The sequence below is a fragment of the Triticum aestivum genome, chromosome 2B (genome assembly GCF_018294505.1).
Source record: "Triticum aestivum cultivar Chinese Spring chromosome 2B, IWGSC CS RefSeq v2.1, whole genome shotgun sequence".
NCBI lineage: Eukaryota > Viridiplantae > Streptophyta > Magnoliopsida > Poales > Poaceae > Triticum > Triticum aestivum.
In genome coordinates, this window is record NC_057798.1 from 557,969,250 (window position 1) to 557,994,300 (window position 25,051).

At 49.9% G+C, this 25,051-nt stretch overlaps 1 protein-coding gene across 1 annotated transcript; it reads left to right on the top strand.

The window, feature by feature from the left end:
• Positions 1–2,088: 2,088 nt before the first annotated feature.
• On the top strand, positions 2,089–7,485 carry LOC123046022 (remorin). The gene is made up of 5 exons (XM_044469302.1): positions 2,089–2,478; positions 6,017–6,088; positions 6,170–6,257; positions 6,777–6,858; positions 7,014–7,485. The coding sequence occupies exons 1-5, from the start codon at positions 2,277–2,279 to the stop codon at positions 7,212–7,214; spliced, it is 645 nt and encodes a 214-aa protein (XP_044325237.1). The 5' UTR covers positions 2,089–2,276; the 3' UTR covers positions 7,215–7,485.
• The last annotated feature ends 17,566 nt before the right edge of the window (positions 7,486–25,051 follow it).

A 25,051-nucleotide genomic window follows, 5' to 3' on the forward strand; every position in this document is an offset into this window, starting at 1 on the left:
TACGCACTACGTTATGGAACATAGGAAGTATGGTAACAAAAACAAGTAGGCTTTTGTATAATCCTGATGATTACTTCAGGTTCGTACGTGGGGACGACGTAACGGAGAGCGCCCAAGTAAGATCCACTTGGTTGTAACGCGACAATCCTGGCCGTTGCCAATAATTGGACGGCATGGTAGCTGTGGCTGCCTGCCCTCGCCAGCAAAGCATCTTCTGTTCCTGTCCATTCTCTGCTAAACGGCTGCCCTGTCCAATGCTATGCTTTGGACAGTTGCGCAAGCTAGCTTCTTATATTCAACAATTGGAAGATTTAGTTGCTCAGCTGTATTAGAAGCTTTGGTTTAGTTATTACAAAACGGTCTGACAAGTTGGAACTTTTGAGTAGTTAGGTTGCTGCAGCATCCGACCCAACTCTACTTTTGTGCAAACGGTCTGACAAGTTGGAACTTTTGTGGTTTTTTCTTTGAGGAGGACGGAGTTTCTGTGGCGGCAAGATGGAAACGCCAGCCAGAACATGGGACATGCGCTAACAACAAAAATTGCGCAGGAAATGAGTGCCGAAGCTTTGGCTACGTGGTCGAGGTATATACGTACGTCATACACGTATGGTGTGGCCCACACATGTATACACACCGACAAATATACCTCGACCAGCGTCGTTATTCAGAATACAGGATACGAGGATCCAGTCCAGTGAGATCCAAGTCCAAATCTAAGCTGCTAGGGCGAGGACCAAACCGCAGATTTTACCCCGATACGTCGGCCACCGCCCAAAAACCCGTGCATTTTCCCGTGCTGAAAGTAGGAGTACCAGCACACCTGTGGAGCGCCCGCTGCATACGGCCACATGCACCCGCGCCGCGCGTGCCCAGGTTCCGCGGGAAACGGCCGTAACGGCCAGGTCTGGTCGGTCCTTGCCGTCCACGCCCAGTCGGCAGCAGGACGGGCGCGTCAAGGCAATCACAGCTGGGGACGCCACAATGAAAGCTCCACGGATCGCCCAACACCAGCCAATTGTCTAGTCGGTGAGCCAGTGCCTTTAATTCCATCGCCGATATTATATCGTTTAATTAAAGAAAAGTTGCAAGGAAAGAAAGAAACCGGCACCCATATCCCTCCTCCGTCCTCGCACTCCTCACCCATGTCACCGTCCACCATGACGCCGGCCGGTACACCACGTGCGCCGCCCGCTCCCGCCACGCGTAGTGTCTACGTGGAGCCGGCCGACTGTAAACTGTAAAGTGTTCTTGGTGGCGTCGCGGCGATGCCGTTGGTGCGCGCGGACGCGCACCGGCCGTCGTGCTCGCCGCGCTCGCTAGCTCACGGGATTCGCGAGCTCCGCCCGGGTTTGGGCCACCGCGCAAGCGCAATCGCGCTGGGATGCACTGAGCTGGCCGCGGGGTCGATCGAGCATCGAGGGTCCCTGGCCTGCTCCCCGCCATGCGCCATGTCGCCGTCACGTACCGCTCATGGGTTTCGTGCCCGGCCCAGTTTCGCAACGCTCGCTTGCGACACGCACTATGTGACCTCAGCCACTCCATCCGGATATGGACACCCGCTTTTTTCCTCACCTGCCCTCGGAAGCTTGGGTATTTCGGAAGTAGCCGCTACTTGTCAGAACCATGCTTGTCTAAAAAATGTTGTCGGAGCAATGCAAAGTGGACTAATTCGAGATGGACGAACTGCTACTAATTTGCACAGTTTTATTTTTGTGCACGCGAAACGTGCTAAAATTTTCATTTCGAAAGGAAACTTTGGCGTGAATATTAGCACGACGACGACGCTGCGAAGCTATGCATCGACCGCATATCACTTCACCCCAACCCCATACTGTCATGCCGAAGCCGGCACCGCACCACCACCCAACCTACTACGACCACATACAACAAGATCGTACTATGATGATATTGCCATCCGGGGCCTGGACCGGGGATGCAGGAACCCAGTTGCCCAATTCAGCGGAATCCGAGGCCCTCTTCCGTCAGAAACACGCCCGTCCCCCCATTGGCAGGCTGCTGCTCCTGAAAATACACTCTACCACGTCGCCCCGCGCCAGCTCCGGCTTTGTCCAGGCACCCCACGTCGACACAAATCCGATAGTCCAGCCAGCCACATTCATCCATCCGCTGCCCTTCTCTGCTCTTATTAGTACGCCCCCACCCTCTCCCTCTCCCACAGTCCCACGACACCAACAGCTGCGCCAACAGCAACAGCCCAGCTAAGCTCAGCTCGCCCACCACCAGACGTACCACGTACAGAGCTAGCAGCACCATCCATGGCCGCGGAGGAGCCCAAGAAGGTGGAGGTGGAGGCGGCGCCGGAGCCGGAGGCCGCACCGCCAGCCGTCCCTGCCGCGGAGCCCGAGGCCCCCGCCAAGGACGTCACCGAGGAGAAGGCCGTCATCCCCGCGCCCGCGCCGGCCGCCGAGGAGGAGAAGCCGCCCGCCGATGACTCCAAGGCCCTCGTCGTCGTCGAGAGTGAGTCGCCCGCCGCTTGCTTTCTGCTGTTTCTTGCTACTGTTTCAGTCAAATTTGCTCTTGTTTCGGCAAGGCCGGCCGGCTTGTGGTTGAATGATGGAAAGAGGGGTGGGCGTGCTAGGATCTAGTAGTAGGAGCGAGTAACTTTTTCTCGTGTTACTAGGAGATGAACAGTGGTGGCAGTACTAGGTTGAAGTACCCATGATCCTGGGATATTATTTTGCCTTGCCTTTTCTTTCCCTTCCTTTACTTACTTTTCCTGGCACGATTATTGCTCCCGTTGTTACACCTAGAGTATCATTAATTCGATAATTTTAGTTATATGTGCACAGGAATTGTTCGTTTTAGCTGCAATTGATATTTGGTTTGTGGTTTGGCCGGTTTGAGTCCCTTCCGCTTATGTGTTTTTTTTTTCCTGAATTGTCTGCTTGCGAGTATATTAGCACTTGGTTGGTGCCGCAAACAGCTCTGACAAATATCCCAAATGTCTGTCTGAATTTTTTTCCTGCTTTCTAAATGTTTTTGTTATGAAAAAAACAGTGGATTCAACCATGGTTGCAAATTAATTTGTTTCTAGTGCCGCAGAGTTTTGGACGAAACAAAAATAGAGATGCTGGCCATGTGTAGCTTCACTCAAAATACTCCCTCCGTCCAGAAATACTTGTCGGAAAAACGCATAAAAATGGATGTATCTAAAACTAAAATACGTCTAGATACATCCATTCCTCCGACAAGTATTTTCGAACTGAGGGAGTACTATGTATGTGTTTTGGGTTGGAGTTCAGAAAAGATAGTTACTGGAACTTTCCTGAATTCCTCACTCCCTCCCATATAGCTTTGTCCTCTTTCTGCCTCTGCTCTCCCTTCTCTCTTCCTCCCACCCTTATCCATCCTTCCTATTTTGGAGGAATCTCAGTTTCACTTTAACACCCTAGAAAGTGTCCAAAATGTTATGCTGGGGAAAAGGAACCAATCAGAAACAAAAGGCACATGAAGAACAACCTTTTCCGAGCTATGTGACTTCTGTGTCTGCATGTTCATTACATATTTCTTCAACCATGCAGATAGTGTTGTAGTACATTGGTAGTAATTAGTGTTTGGGTTTAGAACAGATAAAAACCAGTACGAGCGCACTCAGTAACAGATAAAACCAGTACACGCGCACTCACTAACTGTCATATCTTCTTTGCAAAGGAATAAAGCTATTTTGTATTTAAAATGACATATTGTAGTTTGGGACAGGCAGGCAGTTGCTTTCTGTTGCGGCTCTAAGTCATCATAGATTTTTATTTTTTTTTAGAAAAGGAGGATGACCCCCGGCCTCTGCATCTGGAAGATGCATACGGCCACTTTATTGATTATTCCTGAGGACCTTACAAAGTGTTACAACAATAAGCCTGAATCCACCAACTAGGCAACATATGCCGCTACTCCTATCCATATGATGAAGGGGTGCTAGCTGGGCCCCTACCCAGACCACTCACCTAAACCTAACATCGAAAGCCGGAATCCCTAGCCTAGCCACATACCGGGTCTGGGGCATAAACCGGTCTGACGCACTCACAGGTGTCGTCTCCACCATCTTCCACTGGTCCATCTCCAAGCAGATTGAGGTGCCATCCTTGGCAGGCCCTCCGCCATCAACGCCACCATGACGCCAAATGACGACCACCACCTACGGTAGAACATCACCAAGCAGATGGAGCGCTACCACAGGACGAAGATCAGCGGTAGAATAGATAAATCGCCGCACACATTGCCGCCGCCAAACACCTCACACGCACCACGAAGCGCCCACCGTGCTTCCGGGGACCCCAGGCGACGCCTTCAAGAAGGAGCGCGACGAAGGGACGACGCCGTCGCCCGCAAGGGGACCTAGAGCTTTCGCCCAAATGAAGAGCACAGTGAGAGACGGGATAGGACCTCGACAAGGCCTCCAAGAAGGGAACCGACGCCCACAAGGCGCCGCCATTGTCGTGGCCTCCGCCGACGGCCAAGGGTTTCCCCCGATCCCGCCCCCGTCCCAACCACCCGGCCAAAGACCTGGCCAGGGGAGCGCCCGCAGCCGGAGAAGGCATCGGACTTCATCGTAGCAGGCACGCCGGGTGACGGGGCACCCCGACCCACCGTAGTAGACGTCCACCGAGACCTCGCCGCCCGCACAGCCGAAGTCGCGGACCACCAGCTCCCACGGCCGTCGCCCGTCAAGAGGCCACGCCGTCCACGCCGTCCGAGGCCGCCGCCCCGGCATCCACCCACCGCGCACATCCCATCAAGACACGGAGAACGACCCACATCGCCGCCACCAGGGAGACCACGCCGCGAACACCCTAGCCGGGCGACGAAGCAGGGCCGCGCCGGCCAGATCCGGGCGGATCCGGCGATCCCCGGCCCACCAGCCGCCAGAGAGGAGCCAGCCCCGATCCAGGGCCGCTCCGGCCTGATCTGGCAGTTCGGCGGCCACCAGGAGTTGAGGAGGCGGGCGGCGGCGTCTGATGCGGGAAGGGGGCGTCTCCACGTCGAGGCGGGTGCGCGGGGAAGCCCCGCCGCCGCCTACTGCCGCGGGGGCGGCTGCCGGCGGCGGCGGGGGAGGAGGAGGAGAGGCGGGGGAAACCTGGGGGCGGCTAGGGTATCGCCCCCGAGTCGCCCGGAGCGGACGACGCGGGGGGTATGGAAACCTGTCATAGATGATAGATGATAGATGCACTACTATGCTATAAATGTTCAGTAGTTCAGTTGCTTGCATAGTTGGAAAAGATCGTTCAGTTTTCCTGGTGAAAGAACGTCTATAGGTTGATCCCATGGAAATTCAACATATGGTCGGACCGTATTACTGTTTTGAAATGGATAATCATGAAGCAAGTATACCTGTCTATGACAGTTCTCTGGTTTGGCACTCAATGACAGCATGCTCCCCTTCCCTCGAAAAAACCAAACACAATGCGAATAAATAGCAAAATTAGAAGAAACTGCAGGGCTAATTAGCAACGAGCTTTTAATCATAAAAATGTGCACCTGGTACTCCTCAGAATTATGACCATGCAGGAGTGTGAGTCAAGGATATTCATAAAACTGTGCATTGGATGCTGAAAGTTTAGTGTGTATGTCATTGCGTAGCCATTTCTTTATCCAGAAGGGATGTAGTGGCTTTCTATCTTGCTCTGTTTGCGTATGTGGTTGGAGAAGCTCAAAGTATAAGATACTCCCTCCGTCCGAAAAAGCTTGTCCAAAGCTTGTTCCTTAAATGGATGTATCTAGCACTAACTTAGTGCTAGATACATCAATTTGAGGGACAAACTTTTTCGGACGGAGGGAGTAAGTCTTAACACAAATCACCATTATATAAGATCTTAGTACCAAAGGACACGCTCAAAGTTAACTTCTGAAGTCCACGGATTATGTAATGCTCGTGACACAAATGGGTGCTAAAAATTGTTTAACATTATACAGACAGATCTTACTGCTTGATTACTCTCATATCAAATAGTGACGTTACAACTCTTGTTCATAAAGTACTTCTACGTTTTCTGCTTACCAGAGGTTGCAGATGAACCTGTTGCTGAGAAACCCACAGATGAGAAGGCTGCACACGGCGGCTCAAATGACAGAGGTAATTATTGAATAATTTGAATTCTCTTCTTATCATAGAGTACAACTAAGCTGACAAACTACCTGAAAACCCGCTATGCAGACCTCGCTCTTGCAAGGGTGGAAAGTGAGAAGAGGAACTCTTTAATTAAAGCATGGGAGGAGAATGAGAAGACGAAGGCTGAGAACAAGTATATTACTACTCCCTCCGTCCGAAAATACTTGTCATCAAAATGGATAAAAAGGGATGTATCTAGAACTAATATACATCTAGATACATCCCCTTTTATTCATTTTGATGACAAGTATTTCCGGACGGAGGGAGTATTTATACTTATCCATTCATAAACTAGTATATGCTTTTTTTAATGGTATGGTAGATTTATCACTAATCTGTTATATTGGATGTGCATGTACATATCTCAAAGCGGCCCTTCAGCCACTAGGAAACAGAGCCTGTATATGAAGCTTCATGTTAGTAATATGTGTAGTCTTACTCCCAAGACACTGGGACATGTCAACCCCGTCTAATTCAGACAATAATAAGAACACCTACAGCGCAACTGCCAACAGATATCATGAAAGAAGCTACTATGTCATTTTGAAGAAAATGAAGAACTTGTATACTTATAGCTAAATTATGTTGTTGAACACGTTCATTAAGTAGATGATGTAAAATTTCCTAATCTTGATTCACATCAATATCACAGGGCTACTAAAAAGGTGTCCGCTATTCTCTCATGGGAGAACACCAAGAAAGCAAACATAGAAGCTCAACTGAAGAAGATTGAGGTACTTTCATCATTACCATTCTTTGCATATTATTACATCAAAGGATGAAGCCCGTTACTGTACAGTTGTGAATATCCATCTGCAATTCTGAACATTGCGCTCTCTCTTCATGTGCCATCCCGCAAACTAAATCTTGTAACTGTGCACACATTCAGGAGCAATTGGAAAAGAAGAAGGCGGAATACGCCGAGAAGATGAAGAACAAGGCTGCAATGATCCACAAGGAGGCCGAAGAGAAGAGAGCGATGGTCGAGGCAAAGAAAGGGGAGGAGCTCCTCAAGGCCGAGGAGATGGCCGCCAAGTACCGCGCCACCGGCCACTCTCCCAAGAAAGTCATGGGATGCTTCGGGGCCTGAAGTAAAAACGTTCCTAGTTCACAAATGGAGCAAGAGTGAATGAAGTGTTCATCCGTGGTTGCTTGCTTGCTTCCTTCTTTCTTTCATCCCTCCCAAGTGTGTAGTGTGCCTTGTGTGTAAAGTCTGCCGTCTCTGTATATACACATTGCTCCCAGGACAGGTGCTCGGTTGTGTACATCTTTGATGCTTGACAAGCAACATTCTTATGTGTAGTTAAGAAAGTCACATTTGTTATTACTGTTGACGTTAAAGCAGTCGTTTTTTGGTCTCATTCTGGTGCTGATGTTGTTTTCTCTCACTGCTCTGATTGAATTGATTCCGTTTGCACCTAGGGCTCTATGGCTATCGTGTTGATTTCATCAGGAGGGAAAAATAGTTGTAGATTACATCAATTTGGGATAACTAAAAAGCGGTTTATTAAATGGGCAGTATTGTACATGAACAAGTACCGTCAACACAATCGATCGCATAACTGGGTAGATGATGCATTCCAATTTATACATTCTTTGAGATTTTTTTTTTAGAGAAAAGTCATCGGCCCGACTTTATAAATAAAGCCAACAAGCATAGTCACGACACAACCATTCAGACATCACAACAGAAAGGAGCATTTAAGAAGTACGATACATGACAACCAAGCCAGCCGAGGCACGTAGGTCAACCTAGAACCCAAAAGAGCAATAAACTAAGCCATCGCCCTAGATCGCCGCAGCAGGGAGGAAGCCGTAGATCTCATCATAGATAGCATGTCGTCGAACGCCTCAAGGTCCACTTCTTTAGTTAATAATCTCCACTGCTACAAAAAGACGTTGGCTTTAAATAGGCAGCTTACAGGGTTAGCCGGGAAGATATGTTCAATAGTAAAGTTGTTCCTAGTAGTCTACAGCGACCAACAAATCGCTGCCCAACCAACCCAGACTACCCTCTTAGACCGAACCGATAAAGAATTAAGGCACCGCCGCAAATCCTCGAAGGAAGATGGATTCCAGTTAACATGAAGCCAATGTCTAATACAGCTCCAAAGAAATTTGGCCAGCGAGCAATGAACGAAAATGTGCTCAGTGTTTTCAACAGCCCCACATAAAGCGCATCTATCATAACCCGGTCCGTTCCTCTTCCTAATCTGATTAGCCGCAGGTAATTTACGACGTAAAGCTTGCCACATGAAAATCTTGATCTTAGGAGGAATGCGGGTCAACCAGATATCCTTGAATTTCACTGTATGGGCGCCAGAGATAAGTTTGGCGTACGCATACTTGACTGAAAAACGACCAGAGGAGGAGTGAGGCCAAACTACCGAATCATCTTCCTCCTAGAGCAAGGGAAAGCAGGCAGTAAGACGTTGCCAGTCATCCAACTCCGCAGGAGAAAGGGATCGCCGGAAGTTAAGGTCCCAATTGTTAACCGAGAGCTCAAAGATAGATATCTCTGGAGCACCGCGAGGGTGGTGTCACCTACCCACCAATCTAACCAAAAGCGAGTGGACTTGCCATTCCTAACTACAAACTTAACGAGGGACTGAAAAATCAGGCGGACTTTAACAAGCTGGCGCCAAAACTGAGAACCACCCGAGGATGAGGCAAGCATGGGGCTCGAGGTAGGGAAATATTTAGCTTTGAGAAAAGATAGCCAGAGGGGGCGCTCCTCAAGAGACATAATTTTCCACCACCACTTTATCATGAGGCACTTGTTCATGACCACCGTATTAATGATACCTAAGCCCCCCATGTTCTTAGGCCTACAAATGAGATCCCATTTAACCATCCTGTATTTGCGTTTGTTGTCAGAAGCGTTCCAGTAAAAGGCCCCCCCGTGCTTATCGAAACCAGCATGAATCCCTCCAGACAGGAGATAAAAGCCCATTAGAAACATTGGGAGGGAGGATAGACATGCATTAGTAAGGGCAACCTTGCCCGCCTGAGAATTATAGCGACCTCTCCACGGCAGAACCATGTTCCCTACTTTGGTCACAATTGGAGCAAAATCCTTAGCCAATAGCTTAAGAGGGGATATGGGGAGGCCCAAGTATTTTTAAAGGGAACGAGCCAAGGGAACAATTCATAAGATGTGCCACTCTCTGGGCTTCAGAATCAGAGACCCCAGTCACAATAACTTTGCTCTTTGAAAAGTTGATTTTAAGGCTAGATAACGCTTCGAAGCACAGGAGGAGGAATTTCAGGTGTGTGAGGCTAGCCTCATCAAGTTCAACCATAATAATAGTGTCGTCCGCATATTGAAGATGAGTGATGCCGTTGGGAATCAGGTGAGAGCTAACAGGCAAGATGTGACCAGCCAGTGCTGCCCGAGTAAGGATGTGAGAGAGAGCATCCGCAACGAAGTTAAAGAACAGAGGGGAAGCCGGATCGCCTTGTCTAAGGCCTCTGCCGTTGGCAAAGAAATTGCTAATATGCCCATTGACCGATACAGTCGTATGGCCTCCCGATACCATCTACATCAAACGATGAACCACCGCACCCTCAAAGCCTTTAGCTAGAAGAACTTGGCGAAGGAAATCCCAGCTCACAGAGTCGTAAGCCTTCTCGAAGTCCAGTTTAAGAACCACTGCCTTGGTCCCCTTGGAACGCAAGTCATGGACGATCTCATGTAAGCAAATGATACCATCAAGAATGAATCTACTTTTTATAAAAGTAGATTGGAAAGGACTGATGACACGATGGGCGATCGAAGAAAGCCTGGTAGCCAACCCCTTGGCCGGAAGCTTCGCAAAATTGTTGATAAGGGCGATGCGCCTGAATTGGGTAATCAGATCGGCCCCTTTGATTTTAGGAATGAGAGTGAGCACCGCGTAGTTCAGTCTGGAAATGTCAACCGTGTCCAACCAGAAGCCTTGGATAATCGCCAAAATGAGGCCTTTTAACTACGGCCAGAATTGCCGGAAGAAAGGAATGGAGAAGCCATCAGGCCCAGAGGCCGCGTTAGAGTTGGCAGAGCGAATCGCTTCAAAAACCTCCTCTTCAGAAGGAGGGATCATCAATCCCTTGTTCTCATCGTTCGAAATCTGATCGAGGGGGGACCAGAAGGAGGAAGCCAGCCTAAACCCCACCTCATGTCTGGCGGAGAGGAGAGTGGAGAAGAAGTGGACCACGTGTTGCATAATCGCAGGTTGATCAAAGACTCTAACACCATCAATAAGGAGACTATCAATCCAGCAGCGTCGACGCCTACCATTCGCGATAGCAAAGTAGGACGTGGGAGAGTCGCCCTTTAAAGTCCAGTTAATAGTGCCTCTTTGCTTCCAATAAATCTCCTCCTGACGATGGATATCCAACAGGGCCTCTTCAAGGCCGTACCAGATATGCCACTCGGCGGGGGAGAGGCCAGTGCCGTCTGCACGAGTATCAAGCGCGCCGATTTGAGCAACCAGCCTAGCTTTGTCATGCCTTGACTCAGCAGAGTAATTTTTAGACCACCCACGGAGAAATTTACGGAGAAAATAGGAACACTGATGCCAGTCGTCCATCGGGCCAAAGGAGCAACGGTGAGAAGACAGGAAAGTCGAATTTTTTTGTGCCATCAAATTAGCAAAAACCCTCCACTAGGAGCCAGGAGGCATCAAACTGAAACCTTGGAAATGACAACACACGATTACCATCATCAAGAATAAGAGGTGAGTGGTCCGAACCCACTATGGCTAGGGATCTAAGGATGGCACGAGGAAACATCGAGTCCTATCTAGAACAAAAGAAAACTCGATCGAGGACATATCGGATGGGAGAGGTTTGGTGATTCGTCCATGTGAAACGGGCCCCAACCCTAGGGATTTCGCGGATCGCCGTGTCTCTGATAAAAGCATTAAAAGCGTTGGCCAACGGCCACGAGAAGTTAGAGGAGCTCTTGTCCGAAGGGTAGCGCATCAGGTTAAAGTCTCCCCCAATAAGTAAAGGCAGTTGACAGGCATCTAATTTATTCCGAAGTTCGTCCATGAAGATATAAGACAAAGAGTGGTCAGCCGGACCATAAACCACCATGATCTCTAGTAAAGAGTTGAGGGAACGGTGAGACACCACCATGCTAGCCCAATAAATCCCATGGTCAAAAGCTACAAAATCGAACATGTCTTTCTTGGTGCCAAGGAGAATGCCCCCCGAATGCCCAACAGAGGCCACAAAATTCCAATCAAATCTATCGATCCCAGAAACAGCAGAGAGCTCATTTGGGGAGAAGGAAGGTTTGAGAGTCTCAACTAGACCAATAATATCAATATTTTCAGTATGAACCATATCTTTTAGCTGGTCTCTGCGCCCCCTGGTGCTGAAACCCCTAATATTCCAGAATAGAGCCTTCATCTGAAAGAGAGGTTTTTAATGCGAAGGCTCGACCTGCTAGGAGCCATGCAAGATTTGGCACGTTTACCCGCCCCACACTTAGATACAGCCGCGGGAGCCTGACCCCTATCAGCTCCCACCCCATCCCCACCGGCCACAACCAGTGGGGAAGAAGAGTCCAACCTAGCCTCCTTGTCTTTAGCAATGTCAGCCTGGGCTAATTCGTTTGACCTAATTATACCAAGCAAGGAAGAAGGAGAACCCAAACTAGCATCAAAAGAAATACCAACATCTTCTAATATGCAAAGCAAATGATCATCGGATTGAGACTGAAGCACTACCCGAACCAGAGAAAGAACGGAGGGGATCGGAGGGGAGGGGCATGGACATGCACTTGAAGGAGGCAGATCCCGAGCCGCCGCACGCCGAGCGGCCCGATCAGCGACCCGCTCGCCACTGTTGGATACACGACCACTCTTGCGAGCCGTGGACGTCGGCGAGCGCAACGGCGCAGGGCGGGCACGGCAGGGAGACACCACAGCGGAGGAAGGACCCGAGGCCATGCCTAGATCAGCATCCAGCCTTCGGCATAGACCAGCCGCAGACTGTCTTGAATCACCATACACCCTGCTTTTGGCAGAGTACTTCTTCATAGATGACTTCTTCTTATTTTTGGAGGCCAGGGGACCGACCGGGGGCAAATCCTCGATGCCCGAAAGGGAAGGAGAGGCAGGGCATGCCGGGAGGTTAGATCACACCACCGAAAAAGGTGTTCCCTTCGCCCCACCAGAAGCCGCGGCCCCTCCCACAGAGTCCGGCAGCGAGTCTTTGGCCCCCCACCAGCCGGAGCATTCTCCTTCAGCATATCCTGATCCTCTGGGGAGATCCCATCCCACTCTGACTGGGTAAAGCGATGGTCATTGTTGTGCAAAGAGTCTTCAGGTAAGCCATCATCATCCTTGCTCTTGTCATCGTTGACAGAAGTGAGGGGCGGAGGGGGAGGCGGAGGTGACGCCTGGCCCGAGTCACCCTCCACCCGGACCCTGAGCCGGAAACCTCCAACTGAGGGGAAGACGTCGATAGCACCATGAATGCACAGAGGATCGACACACCACACCCGCAGGCGAACCGGCCCGAGGATAACCAACGATCCTTGATCAACCTCAATAGGCTTACCAATAAGCACCCCGAAAGCCATCAGAGAAGTCATGGAGCGCAGAGCAGGAGGGCCATCATCAACAAGGACCCATACATCAGACAAAGATGAGATCGCCTTAGAGCCATTGGACACAGCCTTGACCGACACAACCAATTGGTTAAGAGGGAGAGTGAAGCTAGTGCAGGAGGAAATCATCCGGAGGCTCTCCTTGGATGGGAAGGTCACAGCGAAATCAAAGTCCGAAAGCTGCCGGATTTTCCAGTCCCCCCCCTCATCCCACAACCGAAGCTCATCAAGAAGGATCTGAGGGGTAATGCGTTTGGACTGGACAAAGACAATGCTAGAGTTGGAGAGCGCAGGGATAGGAGCAACAGCAGGAACCGCCCGATCTAGGGCAAATAAAGCGCACCCAGGTAGGCCAAGACCATAATGAACAAAGGCAGGAGGCTTGGATCTGTTCTGATAGTCCACGGTTAGGTGCTTGTCTTCTCTACAGATGAGGCAAAAGGGAGGGTTTTGGCAACGAGATTGGAAATGGCCAAGGCGGTGACACGCGAAGCAAGTGAGAGTTGGGTTTGCGACCTGGGACTAAGGAGGAGCACGCCCAGATCCAAGAGGGGGAGGGGGAAGGATGCTATCACCAGCCGCGCCGAGCCCAGATCCGACGCCCAGCCCAGCAGCAGCCCCTACGGGACGACGCACCGGTGCCCCCGACGCACCCCGAGGGACGAAGCGCGAAGGACCACCACCAGCAACCGCCGAAGCATGCTGCGGGCCACCACCCAGGGGAGCAGCACCACGCGGAGGGGGCGGCGGCGTCGGGCCAGAGGAGCCAGCACGGCTACCCGCAGCCGCCACCTCCCAAGGATCGGCTGGAGCCGAAGCAGATCCAGGCAACACCGAGGGATCTGCCTGCCCGGACCCAGAGACAGGCAAGGGAGAGCCGACCGCCGCCACCGCCGAACCTGCCACCGGAGCGCGCGGCGCCTGGAGCTTGGAATGCAGCGCAACCTCATATTCCAGATCTGCCGCCGCCTCGCCCGAGCCGTCACGCCCCTGCTTCTGGCCAGAGACGGCCTCGCTAGAGGACCCATGCAAGCGATCCATCAGGACCGCCGCTGCAAATGAACGGGAGAGGGGAGGAGGAGGAGCAGATCTATGGAAGAAGCGGATGGGGGAGCAGAGATAGCACAGGTCAGAGGAGGAGGTAGGGAACTCTAGAAATGGGGGGGGGGGGCGATCCCTTCCAAATCCATATATACCCGGACCGCGCCAAACTCGGGCCGACAGATTGGGCTGATGGGGAGGGAAGGGGGGGCTGGGACTGGGCCTTCCGCGGCCCAGAAACCAGGGAAGGGAGGGAAGGGAAAATGGACACACAACTCAGAGAGGGCACATACCAAGGCCCACCAGGCAGAACACGGGCCCGCAGCCCAGAGACGGCCTCACCCGCAGCCCCCAACGCCAGATCTAGGGCAGACGGCAACACCGCCGCCGCCGACGGCACCGGGGCCAACCCACCGGAGGAGGCATAGGTGGAGGAGGGCACCGGAGGGGGGAAGGAGAGGGAGGCACATCCACCGAACCCTCGTCCCCACCAGAGCCCAAGAACTTCGGATCAGGAGACCAGGACGGAGCACGGCGACGCCTACGGGAAACATGGTGCCAGCCATCCGCCGTCACCACAACGCCGGGGAGCCGCCCGCGGCCACCAAGCGCGAACTTCCGACGGTGATCCGGGGCAGAAACGATAGGGGGACCGCCCACCGGCACCGGAGGAGGAGGGGAGAGGCAAGCCTCGGAGTCTGACCCCAAGTCCTCCGAACCGAGCGCCCAGAACCTATTGGCCCGGGAGGGAGCGAGGAGGGCGGCGCAGGGCGAGGGAGCCGGAGCGAAAGCCGGAGAGGGGAGCGATGTTGGGGAACGTAGTAATTTCAAAAAAAATTCCTACGCACATGCAAGATCATGGTGATGCATAGCAACGAGAGGGGAGAGTGTTGTCCACGTACCCTCGTAGACCGATAGCGGAAGCATTATAACAACACGGTTGATGTAGTCGTACGTCTTCACGGCCCGACCGATCAAGCACCGAAACTACGACACCTCCGAGTTCTAGCACACGTTCAGCTCGATGACGATCCCCGGACTCCGATCCAGCAAAGTGTCGGGGAAGAGTTCTGTCAGCACGACGGCGTGGTGACGATCTTGATGTTCTACCGTCGCAGGGCTTCGCCTAAGCACTGCTACAGTATTATCGAGGTGGACTATGGTGGAGGGGGGCACCGCACACGGCTAAGAGATCCAAGGATCAATTGTTGTGTATATGGGGTTCCCCCCTCCTCCGTATATAAAGGAGTGGAGGAGGGGGCCGGCCAAGGGGGGTGGCGCGCCCAAGGGGGGGAGTCCAATTCCCACCGGGAGTAGGACTCCCCCTTTTCCTATTAGGAGTAGGAGAGGGAAGGAAGAGGAAGGAGGGAGGAAGGAAAGGGGGGGGCCCTCTCAATTCGGATTGGGCTTGGGGGGGGGGGGCGCCCCCTCCCTTTGCTCCTTTCCCCTCCTTTCCACTAAGGCCCAATAAGGCCCATATACCTCCCGGGGGGTTCCGATAACCTCCCGGTGATCCGGTATTATCCCAATCTCACCCGGAACCTTTTCGGTGTCCAAATATAGTCGTCCAATATATCGATCTTTATGTCTCGACCATTTCGAGACTCCTCGTCAAGTCCGTGATCATATCCGGGACTCCGAACAACCTTTGGTACATCAAAATGTATAAACTCATAATGAAATTGTCATCGTAACGTTAAGCGTGCGGACCCTACGGGTTCGAGAACAATGTAGACATGACCGAGACACGTCTTCGGTCAATAACCAATAGCGGAACCTGGATGCTCATATTGGCTCCCACATATTCTACGAAGATCTTTATCGGTCAGACCGCATAACAACATACGTTGTTCCCTTTGTCATCGGTATGTTACTTGCCCGAGATTCGATCGTCGGTATCTCAATACCTAGTTCAATCTCGTTATCGGCAAGTCTCTTTACTCGTTCCGTAATACATCATCTCACAACTAACTCATTAGTTGCAATGCTTGCATGGCTTAAGTGATGTGCATTACCGAGAGGGCCCAGAGATACCTCTCCGACAATCGGAGTGACAAATCCTAATCTCGAAATACGCCAACCCAACATATACCTTTGGAGACACCTGTAGAGCTCCTTTATAGTCACCCAGTTATGTTGTGACGTTTGGTAGCACACAAAGTGTTCCTCCGGTAAACGGGAGTTGCATAATGTCATAGTCATAGGAACATGTATAAGTCATGAAGAAAGCAATAGCAATATACTAAACGATCGTGTGCTAAGCTAACGGAATGGGTCATGTCAATCACATCATTCTCCTAATGATGTGATCCCGTTAATCAAATGACAACACATGTCTATGGTTAGGAAACATAACCATCTTTGATCAACAAGCTAGTCAAGTAGAGGCATACTAGTGACACTCTGTGTGTCTATGTATTCACACATGTATTATGTTTCCGGTTAATACAATTCTAGCATGAATAATAAACATTTATCATGATATAAGGAAATAAATAATAACTTTATTATTGCCTCTAGGGCATATTTCCTTCAAGCGACACCAAGGCAGAGCGAGAAGGAGTCGACTGGGAGGAGGGGGGAGGGCGCGCATGGCGACGGAGCCGCCAGGGAGGGAGAGGAGGAGGAGGAGGGGAGCGCCGCCAGGGGAGGGGAGGGAGAGAGGAGAGCCATCTACTCGTCCTGACTTGACGAAATATTGCCCTCCTCTCCAAATGGCTTTGGCCACATTATTTGAGATTAGTATCTGATTCACAATCAGTTGAGCTTCTTCGTCCCCCCTTTGTGCTTCATGACTCCTGGGCGAACCCTCCTTAGTGCGGGACATGGAACTCTAGATGGAGGAGTTCTGTCTTCGTCATCAGTGACCCAGTAGTCAGCATAACATTTGTTTTGGTACTCCTCACGAATTCTCTTCTGCATCTCAAGGAAATTTTTTTCTACGCCATCGATTACAGCATCTATCTTGTCGAAGTAGTCCAGCAGTTGTTCCGGAGGCACCGAGTAACAATCGAGGATCCTCTTGTCGTGCAAGAGGAACTCAGGCGGGAACTTGGGGATGGGCATGGTCTTGATCGAGAGGATCTGATCGACGCCCTCCTTTGCGAGCCTCACCCTCCTAAACTTCTTCTTCTCCTCTTTCTTCAGCCACTGCTCTAGAGACATTGCGTCCTTCTCCTTCTGCTTTTTCAACTGCTGCTCTCGGGCCACCGCGTCGGCTTTGGTGGCCGACGTGGGAGTGGCGGCGGTCTTGGCCATTGTAGCAGAGGAATCCTTATTGTACGCGGCGGATCTTTCTATGGCCGCCGTCGGTTCCGTCCGGGCGGCGGATCTTTCTATGGCCGCCGTCGGTTTCGTCCGGGCGGCGGATCTTTCTATGACCGCCTTCGGTCCGTCCGGGCGGCGTTTTTCTCGCCGCTTAGAGGGCGGAAATTGCCGCTGCCAGGGCCGCCTCCGCCGCCGGGGAGCACTTGTCACTCATGACAACCGCCAGCGCAGCGTTTACTCGTCTTGCGGCTGCTGCTTTATCAAGCGGCACCTCGCCTTTGCTGGACGACCTCGCCATAGTCCTTGGATTCCCTGTTGGTTTAGGCAGCTCCGCAGTTTATAACAGAGCGGCCAGCCTACGTCGAAGAGGTTCCGAGCCCGAGCTGGATTTGAGCCGGACTCCTGACCAAGCCCACCAATGGTCCGATCTGAGACTGCAGAGTAATAATCTCCATCTTCAATACTATTAAACAATCAAACAAAAACTTTCTTACATGCACCCCATACAATGTACACGGAATCATTATCACCGCATGATTAGACTCCTAAACTCAATCTAATGGCTAGCCTTAATTTAATCAATTCTCTATCTGCACTTAACAATTTATATTGACTGACCGTGTTCCACCATAGAGGATAAATCCACGCTCGATCAATTAGAAAACTATAATCACCATCGCGTATTATTAGGAAACTAATCATAATCGTGTCTTATTAGGAAACTAATCGGATATTGGAAGAGATTGACACGTCCATCACCTCAACCTCTTGGACCCGGTCCTTATCTCCGAACAAAACTCAGCACCACCGACCTCCACTTGGCATGGCGACGAGGAGCCGAGGACTCTGCCTCTCGCTTTCTCCCTCGCCGCCCACCACACGCTTCCCCGCCCAGCGCGATCTACCCTGCGTTCCTGCTTCGTTCCTGTCGTCGACTGAGCCACAGGAGGGCCGCCAGCTCCCAAACCTTCAGGGGACGCCGCTGGAGTGCCGGTGATTCGTGAACCGCCGAGGGTGGCACACCGATCGCCGCTTCCGACGATACATGAGCCATCCCATCTGGCAAGAACGCAGGGCGCAGCCGCCGCCGCCGCTTCTCAGGGTGACACTGCTGTCGAGGCTCATCGCCCATTTGTGCTCCTGTGCGCCGACGCCCAAAATTGGCTCCCAGTGGCATCCCCGTTCGAGGTCATCTACATCTCATCTGCTGCAGTGTAAGAATTCATCAACCCTCTCATCTCCCCAAGCCCTACTGTCAGTGTCAAAACCGGCGGATCTCGGGTAGGGGGTCCCGAACTGTGCGTCTAAGGCTAATGGTAACAGGAGGCTGGGGACATAATGTTTACCCAGGTTTGGGCCCTCTCGATGGAGGTAATACCCTACTTCCTGCTTGATTGATCTTGATGATATGAGTATTACAAGAGTTGATCTACCACGAGATCGTAGAGGCTAACCCTAAAATCTAGCCTATGATTATGATTGTTCTTGTCCTACGGACTAAACCCTCCGGTTTTTATAGACACCGGAGGGGGCTAGGGTTACACAGAGTCGGTTGCAGAGAAGGGAATCTACACATCCGAATCGCCAAGCTTGCCTTCCATGCAAAGGAGAGTCCCACCCGAACACGGGACGAAGTCTTCTATCTTGTATCTTCATAGCCCAACAGTCCGACCCATGTATATAGTCTGGCTATCCGAGGACCCCTTAATCCAGGACTCCCTCAGTAGCCCCTGAACCCGACTTTAATGATGACGAGTCCGACGCGCAGATTGTCTTCAGCATTGCAAGGTGGGTTCCTTCTCCGTATACTTCAAAGTAGATCTTGAACACAAGAATCGTGTCCGGCTCTGCAAAACAAATTCCACATACCACCGTAGAGAGTATAATATTCCATGAGTCTAATTTGCTGACAACTTTTTAATAGCGTGACATCACGCTGCGGCCCGGTCATTATTCGAACCGTTTTCCCAACCTGCTACTACAGGTTGCGCAAGGCGGTTTTATTGGCATGTCTTGTCGAAGCAGAGATCGTGTGCCCTTATCACGGGATTCTCGTCAATACAGGCATGGGTAACCCAACCGTGCCATTTAGCATGGTGCTTGGGGAATAAGCGAGTTTTTAGGTCAAGTGGGGAGGCGCATGATTTTGCCACCTTTATAAAGAGATAAGGATTCCCCTTTTTCACCCATGCCTTCTTCTTCCTCTGCCTACTCTCTCTCTCTCTCTCTCTCTCTCTCTCTTGATCTCCAGCGCCCAAGCATTTGCCTTCTTCGCCCACAAAAGCATTCCAAAAATGTCCGGATCCGGAGCCGGAGGCAAGTGGATGGCCTCCACTGTCCAGGAGAAGGATATAAAGAAACTTCGGGGGGCCAGGTACCTGGCCAAGAAGATCGACCACCGTCTTCAGACGGCGGGGCAGATCATCCCTACTCCGAAACCCCACGAGAGGGTTGTATTCCTCCCTCACTTCGTCCGCGGGCTGGGGTTTCCCCTCCACCCATTTGTTCGCGGCCTCATGTATTACTACGGGATCGATTTCCATGATCTTTCCCCCAATTCCTTCCTCAACATCTCGACATTCATCGTCGTGTGCGAGGCCTTCCTCCGCATCTCTCCACAGTTTGGATTGTGGCTGATGATTTTCCATGTGAAGCCCAAGGTGGTGAGCGACGAGCACGCCGAGTGTGGAGATGCCATGGTGAGCAAGATGCCCAATGTCACATGGCCATCAGGTACCTTCAATGATTCCGCCAAAGGGTGGCAACCATAGTGGTTCTATGTCACTGAGCCACGCGACGCAAAATGGGCCGCGGCTCCCAAATTCCGATCCGGAGCCCCATTGCGGCTTACGTCCTGGCCCGAGAAGGGCCTGGACTGGTCTTCGTCAGACGAGCTGGCGGTGCTCCAGGCGCATATCAAGGGCATGGAAGACAAGAACATCAAACTTGTCGACGTAGTCGAGGTGATGTTAGTTTGTCGGATTCTCCCATGCCAACGCAGGGCTTGCAATTTATGGGAATTTGACCCGGCCAAGCACCAGACCCTACTGGAGTTCTTCGGCTCAACGCACGAAGACATCTGGAAGGTGTTCTTTAAGTCTGGCAAATCGTGGCCGTACTCAGCCGAGGACCGAGGGTACAAATTGTCCCGTCCCGCAAGTTCGGTAAGTTTTCGTATGTTGGCAAGATGTATCATTACAAAAAATACACTTCCGTGAAGATACGTGTTTGTCACAGTAGGTCGCACTTTTTGTCATGCATGCACATACATGATGATTTTATGACAGAATCAAGATAGTCATACCTGTGATGTCGTAGAAGTGTTCCATGACATTACCAAAATTATCATCACGGAAGTGTCCACTTCCATGATGATAAATCGCGCGTCACAGAAGTGCTTTCGTCAAGGGTGACCGACACGCGGCATCCACCGTAACGGAACGCTGTTAAGCTATCGGGTCGGGTTTTGGATCCGATAACCCGTTAACAACCTGGACCAATGGGGATTTTCCACGTGTAAAATCATCATTGGCTGGAGGAGACATGTGTCAGGTCCGCGTTGGCACAGGTGTCACTCATCCAATGGGCGAGACACGCCTATGATATGTTGACACGTGGACCGACCCATCAAGTTTAAATGGTCCAGCCCACAAGATTTTGTGGAACATAATGGGCAGGCCCAGCTAAAGGCCCACAAGATTTTGTGGAACATAATGGGCAGGCCTAGCTAAAGGCCCACGAGATTTTGCGGACCATAATGGGCTGGCCCAGCTAAAGGCCCACAAGATTTTGCAGGCCATAATGGGCCGACCCAGGTAAAGGCCCACAAGATTTTTGTGTGCCATTATGGACCGGCCCAGGTAAAGCCCCACAAGATTCTTGCGGATAATAATGGGACGGCCCAGCTAAAGGCCCACGAGATTTCGTGAACATTAATGGGCCGTCCCAGCTATAGGCCCACAAGATTTTGAGGACCCTAGTAGGCTGACCCATTAACTGGCTGCCATGTTTTGGGCCAAATGACGGCCCATATTTGATCCGGTCCATTAATGGCCTGCCACGTTCCGGGCCTAATAATGGCCCATATGAGATCCGGCCCGTTAAAAGCCTACCATGTTATGGGCCAAATTACGGCCCAGATCAGGTCCGACCCTTTAAGAGGCTTTGGGCTCAATTATGGCCCATATCAGATTTGGCCCGTCAACTGGACGCTATACTTTTGGGCCCACTTGCTAAAGGCCCATTTAGTAATTCAGACTGATATTAGTTTCGTCTTGTTAAGGGCCTGTTTAACATTTCGGCCCTATATTAATTTTGGCCTGTTAAAAGCTCGTCATATAGTTGGGCCTAACTATGGTCCGGTTTGCATCCGGCCTGCTCGCAGCCGATATCTGATTGGGCCAAACAAGGACCGGGACAATTTTGTCCTGTTAAAAGCCCGTGATTTGATTCGCATAATCATGGGTCGGGGTCCATCTCGGGCTGCTGCCGGCTCGTGAGCTGTTCGGCATGTTTCAGGCCCAACCTACTTCTCAGCCTCCTAAAAGCCCATTGAGTTTTCTTGCGAAAAGAGGGTCGAGGGTTACTCGGCCTATTAAAGGCCCGAATCTACTAGTGGGCCAGTTTACTTTTGACCGTTTAACGGACCAAGATGACGGGGCCCATGATGCGGATCATACATCGTTATTACATGATGGCCCGATTATGTATTGTAATTTTATGGTATGGCCGGTTTACTGCGAAGACAGGATATATATACAGTAAAATAACTGCAACATCGTGAATAAGGAAAAACCTAGACTATACAATAAAGAAATTAGGGCATATTACATCCATTGGGCATCAAAGTTCGCCACTATGATAATAAATCCCAAGCAGACAGCAGATTGCATACACTGGGCATCAAAGATCGCCACCAGTGCAAATAAACACGCCGACAAAATAATATACAAAACCGATAGCACTTCAATAGAGTTCAAGAAAGGTTAGCCCTGCTGGGGAGTTGCAGCGCAAGCAGCTGAGCAAGATGATGAGACTGCGCTTGTTCAACACTTATATCTTCCTCACTCTGAAAGATAAAGAAGTAGACAGATGACAAGTTTTGCACATAAAAGTATCAGAGCTGACAATTCATCACATTTCTTATTGACAAATAAAGTGACAGAGTTTAAAATTGCATTAACACAATATGGTATTGTTCAGGTCAAGACATGGCGGGAAATGACATTGTGAAAGAGTTGGCAGCTTCACGACACCACTGGATTACAGATCAAGAACTCATAAGTATCAATGGTTAGTGTGCTGTCAATTTATCCCATTTCAGATTGGCAAATAAAGAGACAGTTTAAATAATAGTAGAATGATATGACATTGTTCATAGTTAAGACATTGCAGAATATGACATTGTGCTGTAGTGGGTAGGTTCACCACACCACTGGATTACGAATGAAGAATAGAAGCATACATGGTATGAAGAAGGAACTTGGTTGTACAACTGAAAACTTAAATTGAGAAGGACAAACTTTTGTTTATGAACTACATAATAAACTTTAAACATGCAATTTGATGAAAACACCAAAAATAAACAGCTGTTGCAGTCATGGCTAACCAAATATATACAACAAAGTTTGAAGGCTTGAGAAGGACAAACTTACATTATTGGTGAAGACATGCTCTATAAAGGCCTTGTCCATGCTGATGGGGGGGGGGGGCAATTCAAGAAGTTTGCCACAGAATCTTCTTCATAAGCATTGCCTTTATTCTGCATTTTGTTAAGAGTAAATATAGATGTGATAATGTACGAAAAAATGGAGAATATTGAAGATAAGATGAAGAGTGATGCTACATGACCAAGTAGCTATAAATGTAAGTGCAGCGATACAGGCAAAAGGTACAACCAAGAGCAATGCATAGCTAAACTTCTTCAGTATCAACCTTATGGTAAGAGTAAATATGATCTGATGTGTAGAAAATGGAGGGCAAAGGAAAATAAGCTGCAGAGTGATGGTACATGAACAACTACCTGTCATTATAAGTACACTGATAAAGGACAACATGTACTTACAAGAACAATGCAGAGCTAAAAAATAATTGGCATTGGATATATTCTACACTAATGTAACCATTCATACAGATCAGATAATTTGGAGCGAGCAATTGATAAGCAAGCTATCATGCATACTACTGTCACATAATGAACCAGGTATGTATGCAAGTACAGTGATACAGGACAACAGGTACTAACAAGAGCAAAGCAGCGGGCAACATATTTGCGATATCCTATCGCTCTTTTCAAACCGGAATTCTTCTTCGAGCAGATTTCCTGCAAAAAAGATCCATAAGGCACATGCGGAAAAGTAGAAGTTCAAATTGTCATGTGATTTCATAGACAGTACCTCATCCTAGGAACGAGACCAGTGCATAACAAGGTTTTTCCATTCAATGTATTCTAAATTTAGCATAGGAGACTTCACCGGAAATTCATTTATGGACTTGCCATCAAAGTGTGATTTCCTCAGGTAACACCAATACTGCTGCAATGCTTCCTTGAAAAGCGCAAGCAAGCTTTGCTCGTCATGACTATCCAGATTGATCCTCGCCTACTTACAACAATGTAATGTAAATCATTGATGTGTTCAATCAGCAAAAAACAGGAAAATAATAACCATGAATAATAGCACTTACACGTAAGTTGGACAGGAAGATGTGAAAATGGTGTTTGTCTTCACTATAATCTTCCCATGATGGGAATATATGCACGTTGTCCCTAACAACATTGAAAGAATTGTCTTTTAAACTGGGAATAAATGGAATGGGGTTCCAATCTGCAAGAATTGGCCGTCTCTGCAGTTGGGATAGGTCTTCGGCTGGTGGACTTGCTGTACTTTTTGCTGGAGTGGGATTTTTCTGTGGTACGGCTGGTGCTATGGCAAATGAAATCGGTATAACTTTTGCTGGAGTGCATGTCCTGTGTGGTGGGGCTAGTGGTGTGGCCAGTGAAGTATGGGTACAGTCTGCTGGAGTCGGTCCTACGTTTTGTGTCACTGGTTGTACAACCAATATAAGTGGGGTGCTGTCTGATTTCTCCGGCACCACCATGTTTTTCAAGGACTTTGCTGGTGCTCCTTCAGGTTCGGCAATCACCCTCTTCCTTTTTGATGTCTGATGCACAAGAACAACATTTGAGTGGAAAAACGTGGTATGATGACAGATGGAATATGTATTGATAATGGATGGGCATGGCATCTCGACATATATGATGAGTAAACTAAGGAGATGGCGGTGCAACAAAGTAGAAGAAATGCAAGACAACATATGCAAGATACCCGCAATCAATAAAACCTTGCCAAATTAGAACATGCGCCTTGATGGGTGAATAGGACAGGCCATCTGCCTTTGACTCCTCGAGGTTAGAATAGTCATTAGGATCATATTCTGAATAAGAATCAACTGGTGGGGAGCGTATGAGTTTCATTGCATCCAGAATGGCACTCAATGCCTTGGTGCCAATTTTGTAAGTCATTGCGGTGTTTAGCTTCAAGAGTGGACTACTGCTAGTGTGACACAAAGCAGCTACACAGATCATAGTGTAGATATAATGGGGAAAACCGTAAGCATCAGAGTAAAATCAGCAAAGTGGAACTTGCTGGAATATATGTGCTAGTACTGCTGGTACGGCTAGAAAGGCTTCGGATACCAGTTCTCTTCAACTGAAGGTGCGGTACTGTTAATATCAGTGTAACTCTCAAAGGCGACACAGCTCCCCGCATTTCCTTGCTATTCTTATAGGATTCAAGTGGGCAGGTCACTACAAATCCTATTCCTATGTTTACAAAATCCTACGAATCAAAGAGGCTCAACGTGTCCATCACAACCGACCGTATAGACCTCTACACTGCAAATGTCCCTGCTCATCTTCAGTACAAGGAACATACTGTACTACTATCATACTCCCTCCGTTCCAAAATATAAGTCTTGGTAGAGATTTCCACTATGGATCACATACAGATGTATCCAGA

Coding starts and splice junctions, on each gene's coding strand:
- LOC123046022 (XM_044469302.1), top strand. CDS start 2,277: ATGGCCGCGGAGGAGCCCAAGAAGGTGGAGGTGGAGGCGGCGCCGGAG. Junction 6,089..6,169: donor CGGCGGCTCAAATGACAGAG/GTAATTATTGAA, acceptor CCCGCTATGCAG/ACCTCGCTCTTGCAAGGGTG. Junction 6,859..7,013: donor CTCAACTGAAGAAGATTGAG/GTACTTTCATCA, acceptor GCACACATTCAG/GAGCAATTGGAAAAGAAGAA.